Source organism: Apodemus sylvaticus, chromosome 7 (genome assembly GCF_947179515.1).
Source record: "Apodemus sylvaticus chromosome 7, mApoSyl1.1, whole genome shotgun sequence".
NCBI lineage: Eukaryota > Metazoa > Chordata > Mammalia > Rodentia > Muridae > Apodemus > Apodemus sylvaticus.
Window position 1 is genome coordinate 5,561,462 of NC_067478.1, and position 20,505 is coordinate 5,581,966.

General features: G+C 44.8%; 1 protein-coding gene across 7 annotated transcripts in view; it reads right to left on the minus strand.

Annotated features, from left to right (window-relative positions):
• Window positions 1-20,505, minus strand: part of Golga4 (golgin A4) — an 84,700-nt gene that overhangs the window by 5,496 nt on the left and 58,699 nt on the right. For all 7 annotated transcript variants that reach the window (XM_052187022.1, XM_052187021.1, XM_052187020.1 and 4 more), the window contains 9 exons: window positions 14,778-18,979; window positions 14,114-14,235; window positions 13,672-13,802; window positions 10,329-10,451; window positions 8,997-9,017; window positions 8,715-8,783; window positions 6,880-6,955; window positions 4,562-4,665; window positions 155-241 (listed from right to left, as the gene is read on the minus strand). In XM_052187022.1, the coding sequence (XP_052042982.1) occupies window positions 155-241; window positions 4,562-4,665; window positions 6,880-6,955; window positions 8,715-8,783; window positions 8,997-9,017; window positions 10,329-10,451; window positions 13,672-13,802; window positions 14,114-14,235; window positions 14,778-18,979 (4,935 nt within the window). The remainder of the gene's footprint in view (window positions 1-154; window positions 242-4,561; window positions 4,666-6,879; window positions 6,956-8,714; window positions 8,784-8,996; window positions 9,018-10,328; window positions 10,452-13,671; window positions 13,803-14,113; window positions 14,236-14,777; window positions 18,980-20,505) is intronic.

The window sequence follows — 20,505 nt, forward strand, 5'->3', positions numbered from 1 at the left end:
CTTAACTTTCTTAATGCCTATCCACTGCCACTGTTTAGTTGTGGTACAAGACATTCAAAAACTTTCAATTTCTTTTACAAAGAGAAAGGCTCTACAAACAAGGCAGAATATAAACTGTAAAACTGCCTCCCTACAGCTGACTTCTAGAACTTACCATCAGACGAGCATCTTCTCTTTCCAAAATTTTCTGAGCCTGATCATCAGGGAATTTCAGGACAGTAGTTATAACTTTGGCCATGGTCTAGAAGCAACAGGAAAGAGATCACTGGCAGAGGACAAGGCAAACAAGTCTCACAGCATTCTGACATGTTCTAGAGGATTCCTTAGTGCTCTTAATGGAAGCCACGAACAAAGAAGTATGATGTGAGGGTGTCAGTCAAGGAAGTAAAGACCAGCACTAGCGTCTCAATTTAAGAGGGTTCCTTACACGGTCTACCTTTGAATTACTTCAGATAATGTATTTCCAATAGCATGAAGCTGTATAAAGATCTAGTTGTTGATTTTTTGTCTCATTAAGATGAAACTTCATCACGAATTCATCTGAAAGGGCCATATATTTGTGGTAACCTATAGGATGCATTGCCAAAACAGACGCTCTAAGTAACCGGGGTTAGAGGCGCTAACTAAATCACATCATATGTCTCATAGACACGGGCTACTGCATGGACATGATCATGCTCAGTAGTTACTTTTCAAGACATGCAGCATGTCAGCCTAATAGAAATTACATAATAAAGGAACACAGATGTTTTGTTTGGGAGGACACATGATGAATCAAAACATTACACATGGGAATTTGCAAAACAAGATCATAAATTGTGCAGATCAGAATAAATATACCGTAAGTCAGACTGTCACCCCAAAAGCTCCTGGAAAGTTCTCCTCAAAGGCTGAAAAGTCCCTATTGTGTATCAAGACGAGATGTAGTTAGGAAGACAGAGAGGAGAGAAGCCGCTGTTTATGAGATGAGCATGACAGAGTGGTCAGTGCTTACATCTAGGTCAGGTGGTACTCTCTCCTGGGGACCCTTATAGTGCATGGTGGAGCACCCCAGAAGAGGGACCAGTGCTCATGGCTACATGAACTCTGTGTGGAGGCCTGTGTGTTTGGTGGCAGCAGTGGGGTTCTGGGAAAAGTTGTAGGAAAAAAATCAACACAATATTATCAACCCAAAATTTCGGAACTATATTCATATCAGTAGAAAAAGTGACTATTAACAAAAAGGAAAGGAACTAACATTTTAAAATCCCCATCTCCTGTGGAGAGCCAGGGCAGGACAGTGCGTATTCCTAACAACAGCCCAACCAGCTCAAGTGAGGCTGTGTTCGGCTGTGAACCCCACACACAATGACTTTAGATTCAGACATCTTTCTTGCCTTTGGCTTTGCCATTTTAATGGCTTAAAAAATATTTTTAAAATGCCATTTAAAACAACTACATTCTTGGAGGATCCCAAAGGCATTGACAACACCTCACTTAAATTATATTAACTAGATAGAACACAAGCTCTTGTGTTAAATTTGAGTGTAGAGATCAGGTATATGTGGCATGAATTGGCAAAAAGAAATAAGAAGTAGAAACTATTTCAGTATTTTCTTTTTACACAGAGAGAACTTCTTGTGCATTACTATTAAGATTCCCCTCCCCTCCAGGTATCAAAAATCTAAAATTCAAAGGTTCAGTTATATGGAACATTTCCTTAATTTCAGTATCATACATATCAAAGCTTTCACTCTGAAACCACACATGCATGTTCAAACATGTTTATTAAGGCACAACCGTGAACTGCGACTACCTGTCTGTCTCTTGCCACTTGTAGCCAGCGCTAAATGGAAAATCCATCTCTAAGTTCGTCAGCGACCCTGAATCCACAGCTGACAACCAGTAAGGCCACCCTCCAGCTTGCCAGAAGCCTGGGCGCTGGCTGCACTGTGGGAAGAAATCACTGTCTGCTCTCCAAAGCACATCCTCAGGCCCTAGTTAGGTAGGAAAGCGAAGTTCAAATGGGCCGCCTGATTTATAAGCTCCTCTCAGCTGGCGTCTCCTCGGGGGATGCCTCTTTAATGAGGCTTACGGAGCAAAAAGGAAGACAGACTGGATTTCAGTATCACTGAGAGAGTAGAGGACCAAAATCCAAGAAGAGGAAGGGAGCAGAGCTGGAGTAGCTCCAGGTGCATGCGCGCAGAACGCAGTGCGGACCTGCCTCCTAAAAGATGCTGCAGCAAAAGCAAGTGAAGAGGAACAGGCGGGATGGCACAAGGAGACTGCGGATGCAGCGGACAGCACATCGCCAAGTCCTCCGCAGGCTGCTCGCCACTTCCGAGGTCTTTCTTAAAGCAAACCACAACAGATGCACCTAAAACCAGCTCTATTCTTGTTGGAAATTTCAGAACTATCTTCTCTGTGATACATACACACAGGTAAAATTCTGGAAGTACTTCAGATCCTCTAGCCTTCAAGAATGTCTGGTCCTAGCTGGGAACATTTGTACCTCACAGATAGAGTTCAGCTGGACCAGACTACGTGGGACTCAGGGAACTCATACATGGTTTTCCTGGGCCTTTGCTCTGAGCTGCTGCCCATCCTGCACAAGTGCTGAGTACTCCCTGTCTAACCTACTTCTCCCCTGGCTTAGAGCCCAGTCTACCTTGACCCTCCACAGGTGAGTTTAAGTCCTTACCCTGCACTCTGTTCCACAGCCTGCTTAACTAAGAACCAGGAAGTGTTCAATTCCAGAGGCAGCAATGGTATTTATTGGCTCCCACATCACTGTCTACCATGACAGTCCATATAGCAATGAATGACAGTAGATTAAGCATAAGTTTCAATGTTTACATGTGAAATGTGATGAAGACTCATAGGCTGTTCATTCTTAGCTGGACAATCACAACAAAGGCAGACAGAGGTGGGTGAAGAACTGTGTCACTGAGGTAGCGGCCTTCCATGCTGTGACCTAAAGGGAACGAAGGAAGGCTCACGAAGAACCAAGGTTACATTTGGCTTGGGCTAGGTCTCTCTTCCAGAGGCTCAAACTTGGAAACCACATTTCCCAAGCACTATACTTTCTAGGAGCAATAGGCAGCAGCTAGCATTTAGATTCAGGGAGGCCACAATCTGTTAGCCACAACACTCGAGTCACAACATTAGAGCCTAAAGTGCTACAGTCCTGAGAGGAGACTCAAAGCTCAGCCTTCTTGTACCTAGTACATATGCAGAAATGCTACCTGTCCACCAAGCTGCAAATCCAGGCTGCTGCTGCTTTAGCTTCTGTGAGAACGCAGTATGAAAGAAGATTCATTCAGCACCTTTGCTTTACGAGAAAGGATGAACCAAGAAAAGGCACTGGGCCACAGTGAACTAGCATACCCCTGTCTGTGACACATGCTCAAGAGCAATTTACTTTAGCATAATTTTTACTTGAGAGGGTCTGATGGCCAGACATGTGGTATATGCCTATAATCCCAGCTCTTGGGAGGCAAAGCAGGCCATCACACAGCAGGATGTTACCTCAAAAGTCCAAAACCAAAACCAAGGGGACAGGGGGAACACCTCCCTAAACTTGTTTGATATAAATAAAACTTAATTTCTATATATACTAAGATATACACTGAAAATTCAAATGACCTCTGGCTCCTGATGTTTCTCTGCGTTTTCTACAAAGCTGTAATCTTTAGGTTTTATCTATGCCCTTGCTCTCTTTGGTTTTATATATATTTTCCAAATCACTGTCTGAACTGGACTAGCATCTCTATAACTCACAGAAAGGTCATTATCCCATTCACAATCATGATACAGACAATGTAAATCCCATGAGGAGTCTACAAGTGTCAAAAGCAGAAACTGACTGCAGTGGAAAGTTTTTTGTTTTTTTTGTTCCCCCGCCCCCCACCCCAGACAGGGTTTCTTTGTGTAGCCCTGGCTGTCCTGGAACTCACTCTGTAGACAAGGTTGGCCTCGAACTCAGAAATCCGCCTGCCTCTGCTTCCCAAGTACTAGGATTAAAGGCGTGCGCCACCATTGCCTGGCAGTAGAAACTTTTACTAATAAAAAGTTCATGAAATCCCCCAACTACATTCAATTCCAGTCAAGATATATTTAGCAAATGTCTAATTTAATGTTTAAAATAAACAACAAATCAAACCATAGAAGACATATGCAGTAAGGCACAGCTCTGTACCAAGAGCCTTATGTAGGAGCTATGTTCAAGAGAACAAATTGAGTAACAGCTCCTATTTGCATAGCATGGTAACTTAGATATGATGAATAACCAGCGAATGTAGAATGACTTGTAACAGATTAAATTATTTCTGGATGTTCCTTAGCAGCCACTGTCATGGAGATAGAGTGGTGATTCACAGTGCTATCTATAGGGACCTAAAGCCTCCTTAACTCACTCACTCACTCTCTCTCTCTCTCTCTCTCTCTCTCTCTCTCTCTCTCTCTCTCGCACACACAGTTCATTGTTGTAAACACTGTCTGCCCACACGATCTCCTGGTACACACACTATCAGTGTGTGTGTTAAAGGGAGTCTTGTAAAAAGTCACGAGGCAGGATCTGTACCTTGGTCTCCCGACCCATCATATATTCGAACAGCACTTTCCGCAAATATTCAAACTCAGTAGGTTCTCCAAAGAGTGAGACCTCAGTGTGGTACAAATTGCTACCTGTCAAAAAAGACAAAATCAAATTACAAAAGGAAACCCAAATAACTAATCACTCAGTATCCAGACACAACAGGAAATAAGGGGCAGAAAGAGGTGTGCACATGCCCAAACTATGAACAGCCCAACTACTATAACAGAAGCAAAAATTAGAACTGCTGTAAATTTTCTATTTCCCATATGCATTCTTCTCCTATAAGAGCACATGACCAGCGTACAAGCTCCTTAATGTTGGTATTTCTCACTAAATAGTACAGGGATGACCTCAGATACTCCAGTGAGGAACATGACCATTTCAGGTTATCAAGGATTTAAGACATTTTTAATTTCTTTTTAAGCATGCCAATATTAAAGTACTTAGTTTCAATCAAAGTTTCAGAAATGCTTTGAAACACAAATAAGAAAGCTGAAGTGTATAATGCATCAGTGTCACAGTGATTTTTCAAAGACTTTTTTAAGTGAACTGGGCCCAGTGGCACAGCCTGAAATCCCAGCTACTTGAGAGCGCAAGTAGATTATTAAGTATTCATGAAGGGAGGAAACAGAAAGAGGAGATGAGAAAAAAGAGTGACGGCAATGGATAAGCTAAAAGTATAGTACATGCATACGTGGAATGTCCTGAAAGCTCAGTGATTTGTATGATTAATACATGCTAATAAAAAATGAAGTAAGGCAAATAAGCAGGGTATTTAAACAAAAACGAGAATGGCAACTTTAGAGGCCATGGAAACGTAAGGCACTCCACCGGGGAAGAAGTGCATGCTGCTACACTAATGAGGGCATAGAACATTCCCTAGTGATGCTCGACCTACTTCTAAGGTCAGGGACAAAATTAAAATGCTGGTGTATCAAATGTAGATCAGCTAAGCCACGATACACAGCAGTGGAGAGCCATTGTGGTGCCCAGGGTCAGACATTATGGAATAAATACAGAAACATCTAGGTGTACTTAGTATTCTATTTCACATGTTATATACTATATATATATATACTATGGAAAATATGTATGAGCATGTACCAGACTATTGGAATAAAATACACAACCTCGATGACTCACACATTAAACAAAAGATGTAAATTCCCTAATTTGGCCAATTTAAATACAATGTTGCTAGAAACTTTATAGACAGATGTGAGTATTCCAGCGTCAGAGGGATTCAGCACCATCGAGGTGATAACTATATTATTACACAAGTACACCCAGGGGCTTAATGGGAATAGGTGATGCTTTACCTCTCCCTACAAGAGGGTGAGTACTCAAATGTTACTTCAGGAAGGTGGGCATTTGAATGCTACTCCTTAAAGCAGCAGCATGAAGGAGAGATGTGTGCACAGCCCATCAGACTTCTTAGACTCCTTTCATCATTTAAATGTGCTGATATATGCAATGTGTGAAAACAAAGTGTGGCACTGGAACTTAGTATCATGTATCTGAGACACTGCATGTCACAGAGCACGCCAGACATGGGATGACAAGTGCCATAGGGCCTCCCTCCCACAGGAACCCTACACAGGCTGAGATGGAGGTTGCCACGGGCTAGGAGGACAGGTGGAGTGGAGGTGCTCACTGTTCAAAGGAGGCAGATTTCAGCATCATAGTAGAAATCCCTTCAAGACAGACGGCTATGACACTGGGGACAGCGATGTGTGACATTACTGAAAGCCAGCTGGACTGGGTTTAAAGCATTCCCACGATGTGCTTGGTTGGATGAGAACAGAACACACACACTTGAACATTTGTTTTGGGAAGAAGTAGGAGGTGTGGCCTCGTTGGAGGTGGTGTGACACTGTGGAGTGGGCTTTGAAATTTCAAAAACCACAGTAAGCGCAGTGTCTCTCTCTGCCTGCTGTCTGTGGATCAAGATCTAAGTTCTCAGCTACTTCCCCATTACTACCTATGCCTTCCTATTTGTTCCCATGCTCCCAGACATGATCATCATGTGAAACTGGAAGCAAGCCCAGCTGTCTCTTCACAGCAGAACAGTAACTAAGGCTCACAGTAATATGGACCACTGAGCTCAACTTGTGAATTGCATAGTGAGTATGTATTGCAAAAGCATCACAGTGCAGGAAGCATATATAATCTGGACTTGCCAACTACTAAACAAGACACATAATACAAATAAAAGAGTATGAATTAGCAAAGAAAAAAGGAAAGCAATTCATAAGCCGGCCAATAAGAGGTGTGCGCACAGAGCACGGCGGAGGTCAGCTCACCTTTGTAAGGTGTCCGCACAGCTGCTGCACATACATTCTTTTCATATCTTTTCAAACGGTCTTCTAAATTATGGACCTAAAACAATATTCAAACCATACCATAAAATTAATATGGAAATCACAAGTAATGAAAATAAAGCTACAGCCACTGCATTCTTCCTACTGCTAAAGGAATAGTATATACAGATAAAATTAAAAGGAATAGTTTCTTTGGTAGAAACTAAAAGCATATTTAATGAAAGAAGAAACTACATAAATTGAAATTTATTAAAATCAAAAATTTTATATATCAAGAAACTATATCAAAAATATGAAAAGACAATTTGTAAAACAGGAGAAAATATTTACAAATCACATATCTAATAAGTAATGTGTATCCATATATAAGTCCTTCATCTCAACAACAAAAAGAAAACAGAAATCCAAAAACAATCAATAAATATTACAGCACTCCAAAGAGGAGCTACAAAGGGCGGACAAGCTAATGAAAAGGTGGTTACTGTCACTAATCACTAGAGACAATGTAAACTAACGCCACAATGAGATGATGTATCCTACCTCCCTGGATAGCTGTGATCAAAACTTTGTTGATAAGCATGTAAAAAATGGAGTTCTTATAAACCAGTGATGTGATTCAGCATGGAGCAGTTGCTATGAAAAACAGTGTGGCCATTTCTCAAGAAGTTTTAATACAGAAAGCCATTGTATTCCTTCCTATACATCTACCTAAAAGAACAGCAAGTGCCCAAACAAAAAGAGACACACAAGGTCAGGTACTGTGGCATGCTCCTTCAGTCCCAGCACTCAGGCAGGAGGATCTCTGTGCCAGCCTGGTTTGTAAAGTGAGCCTCAGAACTGCCAGCCCTGCACAGAGAAACCAGGCTCAAAAGACAAAACAAAAACGGGTACATGAATGCTCCTAACAGCACTACTTGCTATAGACAAAGGTGGAAAGAACCCAAATGTGTATAAACTGGTGGGTGGCTATATTACCATGGACTAGGATTCTTATACTGCTCACAGAAGGAGTTAAGTATGAGGCAGCTGGGAGCTTATCTCATCCAGGGCCACACAGTGAAAGACAGACAACATGGATGGACAGAGACCAAAAGCTGTTTCACGATCAAAGCTAACATCATAGGTTATGTACTGAATAGTTCCATTAAGTAAAATGCCCGCAGCACACAAATCCACGGAAACAGAAAGTAGGGTAGTAGCTGTCAGAGTCTGAAGGGAGACAGCAACAAGGAAGGACAGTTAAATAGTATAAAGCAGAAACAGATTCAAATACAAGTGTAAAATGAAAACGACAAATTTATGTTATGTGAACTTTATCACAATAAAAATGACTAATGCCACAGCATCACTGTGCTGTGACAGCTTTGAAGAATATAAATTGTTACAATGATATAAACATAAAACATTATTCAAGATATTAAACACTAGAAACGGTAGAATACAATGTTCTAGTTTGGGCCTGGAGAAATGGTTCAGGGATCCAGAGCACTGGTTGCTCCTCTAGAGGACCTGGGTTCTCTAGAATTCCTAGTGCCCACCCACATGGCACTCCACACCTGTAACTTGTTTCTAGGAATCCATGGTGACAGACATGCACATTGTGTACAGACATGCATGCAGGGAAAATACCTATACAAATAGAATAAATAAACCTTAAAAAACAAACCCTAATGCTCCCATATAAATATAAGCAATCACAGAGGAAGGGCCACCTCGCGCACTCCTGAGCTTGGACATCAACCCTCCCAGCAGCTATGCGATCATCATCACCTCAGCTGTTTCTAAGTACACAGCAGCAGCAGCCACGTTCCCTGTACCTGCTCTCTCAGCTCCTGCTCCTTCAACTTGGAATCGCTGATCAGAGTGGTCTTCTGGGCCAGCTGTGTCTGAAAGAACAGAAGCCAGATGGAAATGCATGCTTCCCTTCAACGCCTGAGCCTCTTTCTTTCTGTACTGCTTGCAAAAAAAACTTCCTTTGTAGAAACAGTATCTACGTTTTAACTTGTTAAAATGGAGAGGGCTGGGGGCGGGGAGAGCAGGGTGGGGGTGTTCCTAAAATGTACTAGCTTCAGTAAACTTCAAAGAAAGACTAATCTTACCTGTAGCTCCGTGACTGTTACCTGGAGATTGGAAAAAAAAAAGAATATAAACAATAAAACCCACAGGTAGAGGAAACAATAGAACAGAGCACCACGAAAGGACGAGAAAGTGAGAAGGCAGCTTTACCACCTTTAGAGACGGGCAGGTCTTAAATAAAGCAACTTCAAATCATCATTTCTAACCTGGTCTATTTTTGTTATCTAAACTGTTGACATGCAAACATACATAAACCAGAGAGAAGGACTGGGAGGCTGTCACAGCTCTTACAGTAGCTGTCACGTCAGAAAGGGAGACAGATGGCCAGCACAAGCAGTAATCTCTATCCTTCACAATTACTGACACAATAAGTTTGTCCATCATGCACTAAACTTTGTGAGTACACATGCGCCATCTTTCAAAGTCCTTTAAGACATTTCTGAGCACAACCTCTGAGGCTCAAAGTCATGGAACTCAGCACAGGTACATAGGGACCTAGAAGGAATTCTGCATCAACTCGATGCATGCCAGCTATCTGGGAGGCTGAGCTGGGAAGGCGGCTTGAGCAGAAGCTGACTGAGCTCAAGGCTCAAGCCTGGGAACCAGGCAGGCAGGTCCTACCATTTCAAGGGCAGACAAACAGAACACTGAGAAGCACTGGCACATGCTCAAGGGCAGCAGTGCGACTCCAGGACAGCTCTGCTTATGGATAGTCTCTTCCTTTTTCTGAGGCAAGGGAGAGAACTCAGAGCACCTGTGTGGGCCTCACAATGCATCGACACTCTGGTAGTGAGGGCACAGCATCGATACTCTCAAGCTAGGGAGTACTCAGATGAATGTTTTCATAGAGGCAGCACCTAATAGCAGAGGTGTGCCCTCAGCCTTGGTCACATGCTAATCAGCCAGCTAGCACTCGTTCACAGCTGTCTTCACTAGGAGAAGGGTCCTTTGCTCTTGCTGGCTCGCTAGTGAGGAGTGCTGCTCAGAGAGGCCTTTTACAGAGGCGTCATCCCGCACTCTGGAAAGGACAGCCAGGGAACTGGCTGTGAGGAGACTGCAGCCCTCGGTGACTGGTAGCCTGTAAATCCTCTCATGATGGAGTCACAGTCTGCTGCTATACTGCCTGTGGAAAGGCCAGGATGTACTAGGAAACAGCAAAGTTTAGCTCTGAATGCAGAACCTGGATTTAAGTTCCACTACAGCACCTAACACGAGATCTGAACATTTGGTTTTTGTTGCACTGACTAGAAAAGGCCCTTGGATGAAATGAACCGAATGTGTGGCCATGGGCGAGCCAAGCCGTGGAAACGGCCTCACTTCCCAGACCCACGAGAAGAAACTCAAAGTCCGCTCACACTGTCCTTGGCGCTCTCGCTCTCGCTCTCCTCCTGTTCCAGCCTGAGCTGGTATTTCTTCTGGAGCTCCTCGAGCTGTGTCTGCAGGTCCGTTACTTTTGCAGTCATTTCTTCTTCACGGGCCTTTAGCATGAAAACAGCAATGTGGCAACAACGTTAAAAAGCACGCAGAGAGGGAGCGGTGCACAACAATCACAGGTCTGTGAGACACAGAGCTTCTGTCACTCTTCTCCTCTGTCCCTTCCTGACCCAGTCTCAGTCTGGATCAGCACTGCTCAGTTTTCTTGGAATAGCATGGCTCCCACACACGCCCCTCTGCCCAGATCAACCAAGGTCATCCACTGATTGCACCCCTCCCCATGGCACTGTCAGGTCTAACTGTGCACAGAACCCAGGCTTTAAGGTTGGGTGTTTTCTACAGAGGAGCTCCTAAAGATATACAGGAATAAAGTAGCATTTTCATATCCAGCTGGCAAGTGACTGATCCCAAGAAGCTGTGGGATCTGGTTTCATTTTCTTCACTAACTCTGGATGAGCTGCGTAACTCAAGAGTTGGTCTTTGAAATGTGTCTACTAACCTGGCATTTCATACCTATCTGTCCTCAAATCATGCAGCCAGTTCTCAAGTAACATAATACTAGTAGTCTATTCAACATGTGGATGACAAATGCAATTTCATGTTCCCAAAACATTGCAAAACAAACAAAAAATAGACAAGGCTGAACTAGAAAAGACGTAGATCCCCACGGTCCTGCTGAGAAGTCTGACACACAGATCACCTTCTGTTGTGTTCTGAGGGTGCTCAGATCTTGCCTCAGTCAGACATCATGCAAGATCTGTGCTGACAGACAGAGCTGGGAAACTGATCTGACAATTAAGGAAGAGGAGTGTGCGCTGAGTGAGCTACCAGAAAAACTACCACCACTAGGTGTCGCTGAACAGGAGCTGACTCTCAGGCACATGGGAAACACACTTCTCAAAGACAAGCAGATGGCCAGGTACAGTGTGATGAACATGGGACACCGGAAAAGTCTGATTCTTCTCATGAAGGTTTCTGAAGTTACGGGAAATAAAGCAGTGGATCCCAGTCTGTGGTGCCAGACATCAGATGTCGCCTTGGCGAGGCACATAGACCTGGCCCCATGTGCAGTACCATCACCTGCAACTGAGACATTACTGTCCACAGTCTTGGCTGTTTTGAGTCCACCAGCTCATCCCTGTGGCCACCCAGACTTCACAGCTCCTTATTCAGGCATATTCCGACATTTAGCTGTGTCTAACACTTAGACTACCAAATAAGCTAAGACAAGCCTTCGAAGAGTTAGAGAAAAATTCCAATGAATTGTCTGTAACTTAAGAGATAGCTCTGGACCCAGAGGACAACTCAGTGATAGGTAGCTGCCAACAAGGTGCCACCAGGTCCTGTACAAATCCCTATTTAATGAAAACAGAAAAAAGAAAAGGAGGAAAAAAGAAAGGAGAGACAAGCAGAGAACTCTTCATTTTTGGTTTTGATCCTTAAAAACAAGAATGAAAGTGGTTCTCACTATACATCATTCTCAAATACCTAAGTGTGTACATTTGATTCAAGTTTTTCTAAATAAAAATTAAAAAAAAAAAAAAAGCCCCAACATCTACTTGGGGCTTGCTTACAGTTTCAGACGCAGCACAGCAACTTTTTAAAGATGCAGCACAGAGATAAAGTGCGTGCTCCACAATCATGATTCACAGGCTCTGACTCTCCGTACCCAGTAAGAAGCCAGGTTTGGTGGTACGGGCCTACACTCCCAAGTACTGGTGGGGAGGTGCTGGGGTCAATCCACCATGGGAGTTCCAGGTTCAGTGAGTGACTGAGCCCCAGGAAGCAAGATGGAGAGCGACTGTGGAAGATGCCACTGCCTGAACCGCTTACTGTCCATTGCTGTGACAGGCTCACTACACGCTGTGACCATGGCAACTCTTACAAACATCTACTTGGGACTTCCAGTTTCCGAGGGTTGGTCTGTCTCACCATGGTGGGAGCATAGCAGCATGTGTGGCCGTGGAGCAGTTGCTAAGAACCACAGCCTGATCTGAATTTTCTTGCACCAAAAAATAGCTGTTACCTTCTTAAAGTTTCTTTCTTGGAACTTATTTATGAAATATGTGAAGGTTATGGTGAATTTCTATTCTAGAACTCAATAGATAGTGTTAGGCAAATCATTTAACTCTACTAAGGTTGCCTTCCCTTCTGTATAAAAACAAAAGAAAACAGAAGCACAGTATCAAATGTCAGAAGACAGAACTACACTATGTACATCAGGTGTGCTAGATACACTGGACCATAAAACACTCCATAAGAAGTCAAAAAGTGAGCGTATTTCTTTATATTGAGATAAAGTCTTACATAGCCCAGGCTGGCCTTGAACTCCTGATCCTCCTGACCCAGCTCCTGAAGTGCCAGGATCATAGGCACCAACACCTCAATGGGATTCTTAAAAATGCATGTATTATCTATGTGCATACATGAGACTAGAGGTATCATATGTGTACCATACATGTGTGATGCCACAGAGCACAGAAGAAAACACCAGATGCTCTGGAATTGGAGTTAGTTAACAGTGAGCCACCGGGTAGGTGCTGGGAATTGAACCAGGATGCTCAGCGAGAGCAGACAGAGCGCTAACCACTGAGCTTCTCTCCAGCCCCCTGGCTGTATTTTTAAAAACTCAGAACAAATATACCCTGAAAGCATAAGAAAATGTGCAATTATTTAAATTTTCCTAATCAGATTTAAGGTACACACTGCAGGAAGATGGCATTCCATACCCTGAAATTTCACTCAATTCAATCACATTTAAAACAATGATTGTTACTAGCTCACACACACAGTGCTGACGCAGCTCAAGTCTGGCTCTTCTGGAACAACAAGTGTCTCCTGGCCTGTGAGGCAGTAAGGTCTTACATAATACATCAATGGAGAATAAGGGAAAACATTCTTGGGGTCTAAGTTCTGAGTCTTGTTTGTGGTTTCTGTCACTGCAATGCCACTAGAATATGTACTCTGAAACAGCATCTACTCAACACAAAACACTTAGCGGATAAATCCCCTTCCCCACACAGTCCACCCTGGACCATCAAAGTCCTCTGAAGTGAGCGGAGAGGAAGGAGGTTGGCTACTGTCCTGGGAAGACCATGGCTAGGCTGAGCCTCCTCAAACACAGGCTGCTCTAGTTCCCAGACTTAACCCAAGCACAAGGCCTCACGTTAGTTTCCCTCAAAGACAACTCTACATGTGAGAAGCCAGCATATTCAGCACTGCTGTAAACACTGCTACACTTCAAAAGACAAGGCAAACAAGTACATCGAGGATCTCCTCATATCGCCTGGCTGTCCTTTTCAGGTCGTCCTCTTTTTCCGCGATCTTTCTATGCAACTGCTGTGTCTCTTCTTGGTGGCTTTCCAAAAGTTCAGCTTCCACCTCTTGGGCCTTATCTAATATAGAACAAGGGACATAAATGAGAAAACATGTGACTATATGCTGATGGCAGTAGGGATTTCTCATTTCAAATGAATGTTGACGAAATGTGGCAGAGCAGGTGCGGGAGATGCTGCTTCTCGCCAAAGGCAGAGGGTGACAGGTGAGGCAGGTTAGCGGATATTCCACAGAACAAGTGCACTTTTTGGACAAGGACCATTTTCCGTGAGCTTAATGACATGCAGCACCTACCACAATGGAAAAGAGACTACGCTTCAACTGGGGACTCCCTGACGGTGCGGTCCCTCCGAGTTGATGCTGTGCTTACCAATGGTCTCCTGGACAGTTCTTTCCAGCTCCTGCTCCTTCTGTGCCAGCTGCGTGTTAAACTCCCGCATCAGCTGCTTCAGTGTGGAGGCGTGCTTCAACTCAAGATCCTCTTGCTCCTGTCTGAGTAACAAGAGTGGACAGAGATGACTGCTGCCTCCGCAGAGAAAGTTGCAAACAGGGAACAGGCTTCAGTAGAATGCAACCTCACTGCTGGTAAGACCATTTTGAGTGAGTGAGTGAGTGAGAGAGAGAGAGAGAGTGAGAGAGTGTGTGTGTGTATAGAGAACAGTATGTACAATGCAAGATTGATAAACTATGACTACCTTCCGGCACTAATCTGGGCACTGGAGAACTGCTCCTTCCTACTCTAAACTTCTCCCCAGACATGCATGTTACAAGTCACAAGGCTACAACTAAAAGAACAGCAATGAGATTGTTACTCAAGACACGCAGCCAGCAGCTGTGATCTTACCTGCAAGAGAAGCTGTGTTCCCTAAACAAACTGGAATAATGCTGTCTCCAGTCCAAAACTGTCATATCTCCTCAGGACTTAACTTACTAGGCTTATATAACACTTTGGGCAGGTGGAAGTATCTCTATTATACACCGCACGCACACACGCACGCCCGCACACACACACTCGAGGTGGGAACGGCACTCACCTGAGCTTCTCCTCTGCTTCCTGCTCACACTCTGTCTTCAGGAGCTGCAGCTCCTGCTGATGCTCCTTTCTCAGAGCGCGGAGATCCTTCTGCAGCCTCGCCACCTCCTTGCTCAGCTTCTGCTTTTCCCGCTCTGCCCCTGCTAACTTTGACTCCAGATCACTGTGCTGGCCGTCCATGGGAGTCCCCAAGTTTGATTGAATTACATATGATTTGGAATTTTCCTCAGGCCTGTCTTCCAAAATTTCTGATTTATTTTTCCCATCCACTTCTTGCTGTGAAGGCTGCGATTTTTCATATTTTAAGGTCAACTTCTCCACTTCCAGTCTATGTGTGCCCTGCTCTCTTACCAAGTCTGCCTCCAGCTCTTTTACCCTGTGCTCCAGGGTCCGGCAGGTCAGCTCCTTCTCCTGGAGGATTTTCTGGACACTGTCCACCACGCTTGCCCAATTCTGCTTCCCCCCTGTGTTGTTTTTACCAGGGTCTTCTCCCATGGGCCAGGGCACAATTAAGGATCGCTTCATCTTTTCAAGTTCTTCTTGAAGACATCCTGGCAGAAGTTGATCTTCAAGCTGCTTGGCTCCAATGCGGTCTAACTTTACGGAGCGCTCCGTGTGCTGACCCTCAGACTGAGATGGCACCGCCTCGCCTTCGCCCTGCGCCAGCCTGTGTGGCAGCGTCTCTTTTTCAATTACACTTGTTTGCAGCGTGCAGGTTCCTTCTTTACAAGCCTTCTGTGTGCAGCCTTGGGACTCTGCTGCTTCTTGCTGGGGAGATGCTGCCACATTTCCCATAGATCTAGACACAACTGGCATTTCTGGCTGTGGAGAACTTTCTAGGTTTTTAAGTTTGTCTTCCAGGATGTGAATTTGCTTTTCTCTTTCTTGTAACTTTGCACTCAGCTCGGCCACTCGGCTCTCGGTGTCCTTCGCATGCTGCTGTGTCTTCTCCTCCATCTGAGCCAACAGCTGCCTCCTGATGGCGGCGACCTTCTGCTCGGCCTTCCTCTTCAGCTCCACCTTTGCAGCACTTTCCAACTCAAGTTTGTCTTGTAAAGCTTTCAACTCCCCATCTCTGCTTTTCACACTCGAATTCACATGTTCTAGTTCCTTCTTCACAACCCCAAGTTCAGCTTCCAGTGAGGACACGTGCTCTCGCAGTCTCAGGACTGTCTCCTCAGCCTCTCTAACCTTGTTGTCTTTCTCTTCTCCCAACTCTTCCAAGCGCTGAAGCCTCTGAACCAGCCCATTGTGCTCAGTGTCCCTCTGCTGGCTATAATTCTTAAGTGTTTCATTTAGGGACTCAACTTCTTTTTTCCTCTGAGTAACGCAGTCTTCTAATTCAACGACTCTTGCTGTCTGAGTCTTTAATGCAGTCTCTAAGTCACACTCCTTTTTCTCCATCTTGCTCTTCCTGTCTTCCATCTCACCCTTTAAACAATCAAATCTTTTATCTTGCTGATCAAGGTCTTCCTTCAATAAACGTATCTGCTCATCCTTCTCACTAGCTTCTCTGGTTTTTAAGTCAAGCTGTGCCTGCAAGTCTTTAACAGTGCTTTGGTACTGTGCAAATCTGGACTGGGCCTTTTTTTTCCACTCTGAGAACTTGTTGGAGCAATGCTCTACCTGCTCGAGGGCGGACATTCTCTCCTTACTCAGAGCGTCGACTTTCCAAGACAGCTCCCGAAGCTGAGCTGGCAGTTGCAGCTCTGGTTCCCCACGCTGCGCGCTCAGTGCATCAGCCTTGTCACTCGGGCTGATGCTGCTCTCCAGCTGAGCACTGAGGTCACTTAGCTGCTTGCTAAGACTGGCGATCTCAGACTTCTTCTCCGAAAGTTCTTCTCTCAGTAGTGTGACGGCATTGATGTTTTCTGATAATTCCTTCTTCAACTGTGTGATACAGGACTCCTTCTCAGAAGCCGCCTGCTGCTGCTGGCCTCCTTCCTTCTGTAAGGCTTCTTTTTCTGTGACAAGACCTTCAATATCAGCCTTCATGGTCTTAATCTGATTTTCTTTTTCTTCCAACTGATTGGTAACTTGCTGAAAAGAGCTCTTCAGTGTACGTTGCTCCTCTGTCAGCTGTGTAAGTTGTGCTTCTAATTCGGAAACTTGGCCCATTTTCCTAAGCAGCACCTCCCCAACTGTGGCTGTATGCCGCTGGCAGCGGGACAGCCTAGAGAGAATGGCATCGGCTTTGTCACGGCTGGTGCAGACTAGTTCATTCGCCTTGGCTTCTAACAAAGCTGTAGTTCGCGTACAGCGGCTATCTAGCTGGGATGCTAGCTCCTCAAGCAAGGCTTTGAGGCTCAAGCTTTTGTCCTCCAAGCTCTTCTTGCTGACCTCATGTAAAGCCTTGCAGCTCCGGAGTTCCTCCTCTGCAGCCTGCACCTTGACTGTCAGCTCAGAGAGTCTGAGCTGATCCTTCTCCGACAGCACTTTCAGCTCAGCCAGCTCTTCTTGAAGAGAAAGCTTTTCATTCAGAGAACAGCCCAAATCACCTTCCAGCTTTTTCACTTGTGACTGCAACCGAGCTTCACTCTCTGACAAAGAAACGACAGCAGCAGACTTCTGCTCCAGCTGTCCCTGCAGGCCAGCTAGCGCCACGTCCTGCCCAGTGGCCGCCTCTGTCAGCCGCGCCACTTCTTTAGTCACCTCCTCTTTTTCAGACTGGACTAGGAGGATCTTCTGCCTCAGCTCTCCCAGCTCCTGCTCCTTCTCCTCTATCTGTTTGTCATGCTTGTCCTGAAGCTCTGCAGCTTGCTGACTGAGTTTCTGTTCCCAGGATGCTATGACATCATTGAGTGTTCGCTCATGAGCCCTGGTCAGGCTTTCTATCTGCTGCCTCTGGTTCTCCTCTAGTCTTGACACCGTGTCACTAATTCCAGCCGAGTTAGCCTGGGCCATTTCCAGGATCTGGGCATTGAACTGTTTCTCTTTCTGACTAAGCTCTAGGACAGTATTTTCAAGCTCTTTTTTAAGTTTGGCTTCCTGATCCAACAACTTTTTCTTCATTTCTTGCATTTCTTTTGCTTTCTGCTTAATTTTTTCCATTCTTTTTTCCTGATTCTTAAATTTAGTTTCATATTCCTCGTGCAAAATACTAATGCTCTCTTCCTTAGAAGACAGTTTCTGTGTGAGGATCTCGATTTCCTTGGCCTGCTCCTCTCTCATCTGTAAAATGACATTTTCCTTTTCCATTAGGATTTGCTGTGCCTGCTCCTTCTCCGCATCACTGTTCTTGAGCTGGGAGTCCTGGAGCTGGGCTAGCGACCTGACCTTCTCCTCAAGGTCACTCCTCTGTCTCTCCAGCTGCTGTACCTGAGCTTTCTGAGCGTCTAATTCCACACACACATGCTTTCTTTGTGTTTCCATTTCAACTAGCTGCTTGGTGTGAAGGTTCTTCTCTGATTCCAGGTCCAACACCTTTTGCTGCATTTGGGCCAGCTGCTCCTCATATGCGCCTGTCTGCTCCTGTGAGGTGCTCTGCTGAGCCTGGAGGAGATCCAGCTTAGCCAAGGCCTGCTGGAGCTCCCCCTTGGACTGATGAAGATTAGCTTCAAGATCTTGTACCCGGGCCTGCTGCTCCTTTAGGTGCTCTTCCTTCTCCTTCAGGAGACCCCCCAGCTGACTGATCTCATCTTTCAATGCCTTCTCGGTTCTGTGGACGGTTACTTCTTGTTGCTCACTGATGCTGTCAACCTCACGCTGGTGGTGATGCCTCTGCTCCTCCAGCTCGGCCTCTAAAGCCTGCTTTGTTTTCTCTGCCTCACCCCTTAGGACAGAAAGCTCCTCTGCAAGCTGGTCCCGGGCTTTCAGTGCTTCTGACAGCTCAGAAGATACAGATTCCAGTTCCATTTGCTTCACGTCGAGCTTCTCCAGGGTCTTGTCATTCATATCTTGGATATGGGCCTGGAAGAGACTCTCCTTCTCCTTCAGTAGTGCATCTTGTTCTTGCTGATACTTCACTCTGAGCTCCTCCACAGCAGCCTGGTGCTGCTGTGAAAGGCTCTGGAGTCTCTCAGTCCACAGGCTGTCCTGCTGCTGCCGGAGGCCCTCCACTTCTGTCCTGTGCTGCTCAGCCAGAGCCATGAGTTCTTTACTATGCTTATTTTTCTCAGCTTCCAGATGAACAGCCAAATGCTCTGACTGAGTTTTGCTTTCTTGTAAGCTTTTTTCCAAAGAGGTTTCCAATTCAAGGATTCTCTGTTAATGAAAATTGGATGTATTTTACTAACGGCATACTTGTTTACTGTTGATGATACACAGATTACATGAGCATACCTGAAGGCTGTTCTTTGAATGCCTCACATACCAGACCAAACATAAGAAAAGAGAGACAGTCTGCTGTGCTTGGTCACTAATGCAATCATGAACACAAACTCAGCTCTGTATGTCCTCTATTTACCATTCTATAACAATTTCAGCATCTCTATTTTAAAAAAAAATTCTAATGGGATAGTCAAAAAGAAAATAAACCACAAAACAAATAATAATAGCAAATTTGGTAGGAAGATGAATCTCCACACTCTAGGTTTTTAGATTTATAATAGTATTTTATTACTTTTATAACTTAATTTTGAGGAAAAAAGGCATCTCATTTTTCTACCCCCAAAGACATAAACTTAAAAGCTTTTAAAATTTTATTATTTATATGTACATGTGTGTGTGTGTGTGTGTGTGAGAGAGAGAGAGAGAGAGAGAGAGAGAGAGAGAGAGAGAGAGAGAGAGAGATGGGGGAGGACGAAGAAGTAGAAGAGGAGGAGGAGGGTGCGCCTGCGGCTGCAGAGGGCAAAGAGGTCTGGGAATCGGCTCTCTCCCTGCGCTGTGGTTGGGGATCAGGTTCAGCTGGAAGGCCTGTATAGCGAGCACATTATCCTGAGCTGTCTCACCAACCTGTACGGTTGTTTGTTTGTTTGTTTTTTCTTAAAGAATATTCTTGGACACATTTAACCAAAGGTTGCTGTTATCTCACAGAATATTAATTCTTCACTCTGAACAGCAGAGCTGGAACAGTCCTAAGACACTGACAGGTCCAGTCCCTTGGTGACTGGTACGATGCATTTCAGAGGCAGCAGTGGCAGATCCAACAGCATCAATGCTGCATCATGGCACCATGCCAGTATCTGAAATGTCCATAAAGGAAGAGCAAAGATGAACTTACAACTGTGTGAAGTGTGACTGGCAGACAGCCTAACAAGATGGACAGATCTAAATTCCGTCAGCATGTTCCTACGGCAGCTCACACAGCTCTAACACTGACAAGAAAAAGGGCAGAAAACTACATACACTTACACTATAGCAAATACTTCATTCCAGCACCATGTTTAACACAGAAAAATGGGTAATTTCAAACACAGAAGTGGGGCATTGGTGTAAGTAAATTGTGACAAAAGTAGAGCGTGGGTTATACTTCGGACACAATGTATGAGAGCACTGGACAAGTAGGAAGGCATCAGAGCACAGATGAGGCTACAGAGCGAGGCCACTTCCTACTCAGCAAGGGTGGCTAAGAACAGAATGGAGTCACTGCAGAGTCTATGCTACCAGGCAGGCAGGGGCTGCCACAAACACGGAGCTGGGAGCAAACCAAGAAACACAATGTGGTTAACAGCCCAAGGCCTCATTCTCATGAACACTTCTCACTAACGTTGAAGACCTTGCATACATGCCGCCAACCCCACAAGCCATTGCTCCACAGAACCTCATGCTGATCGGAGAGAAATGTCTCC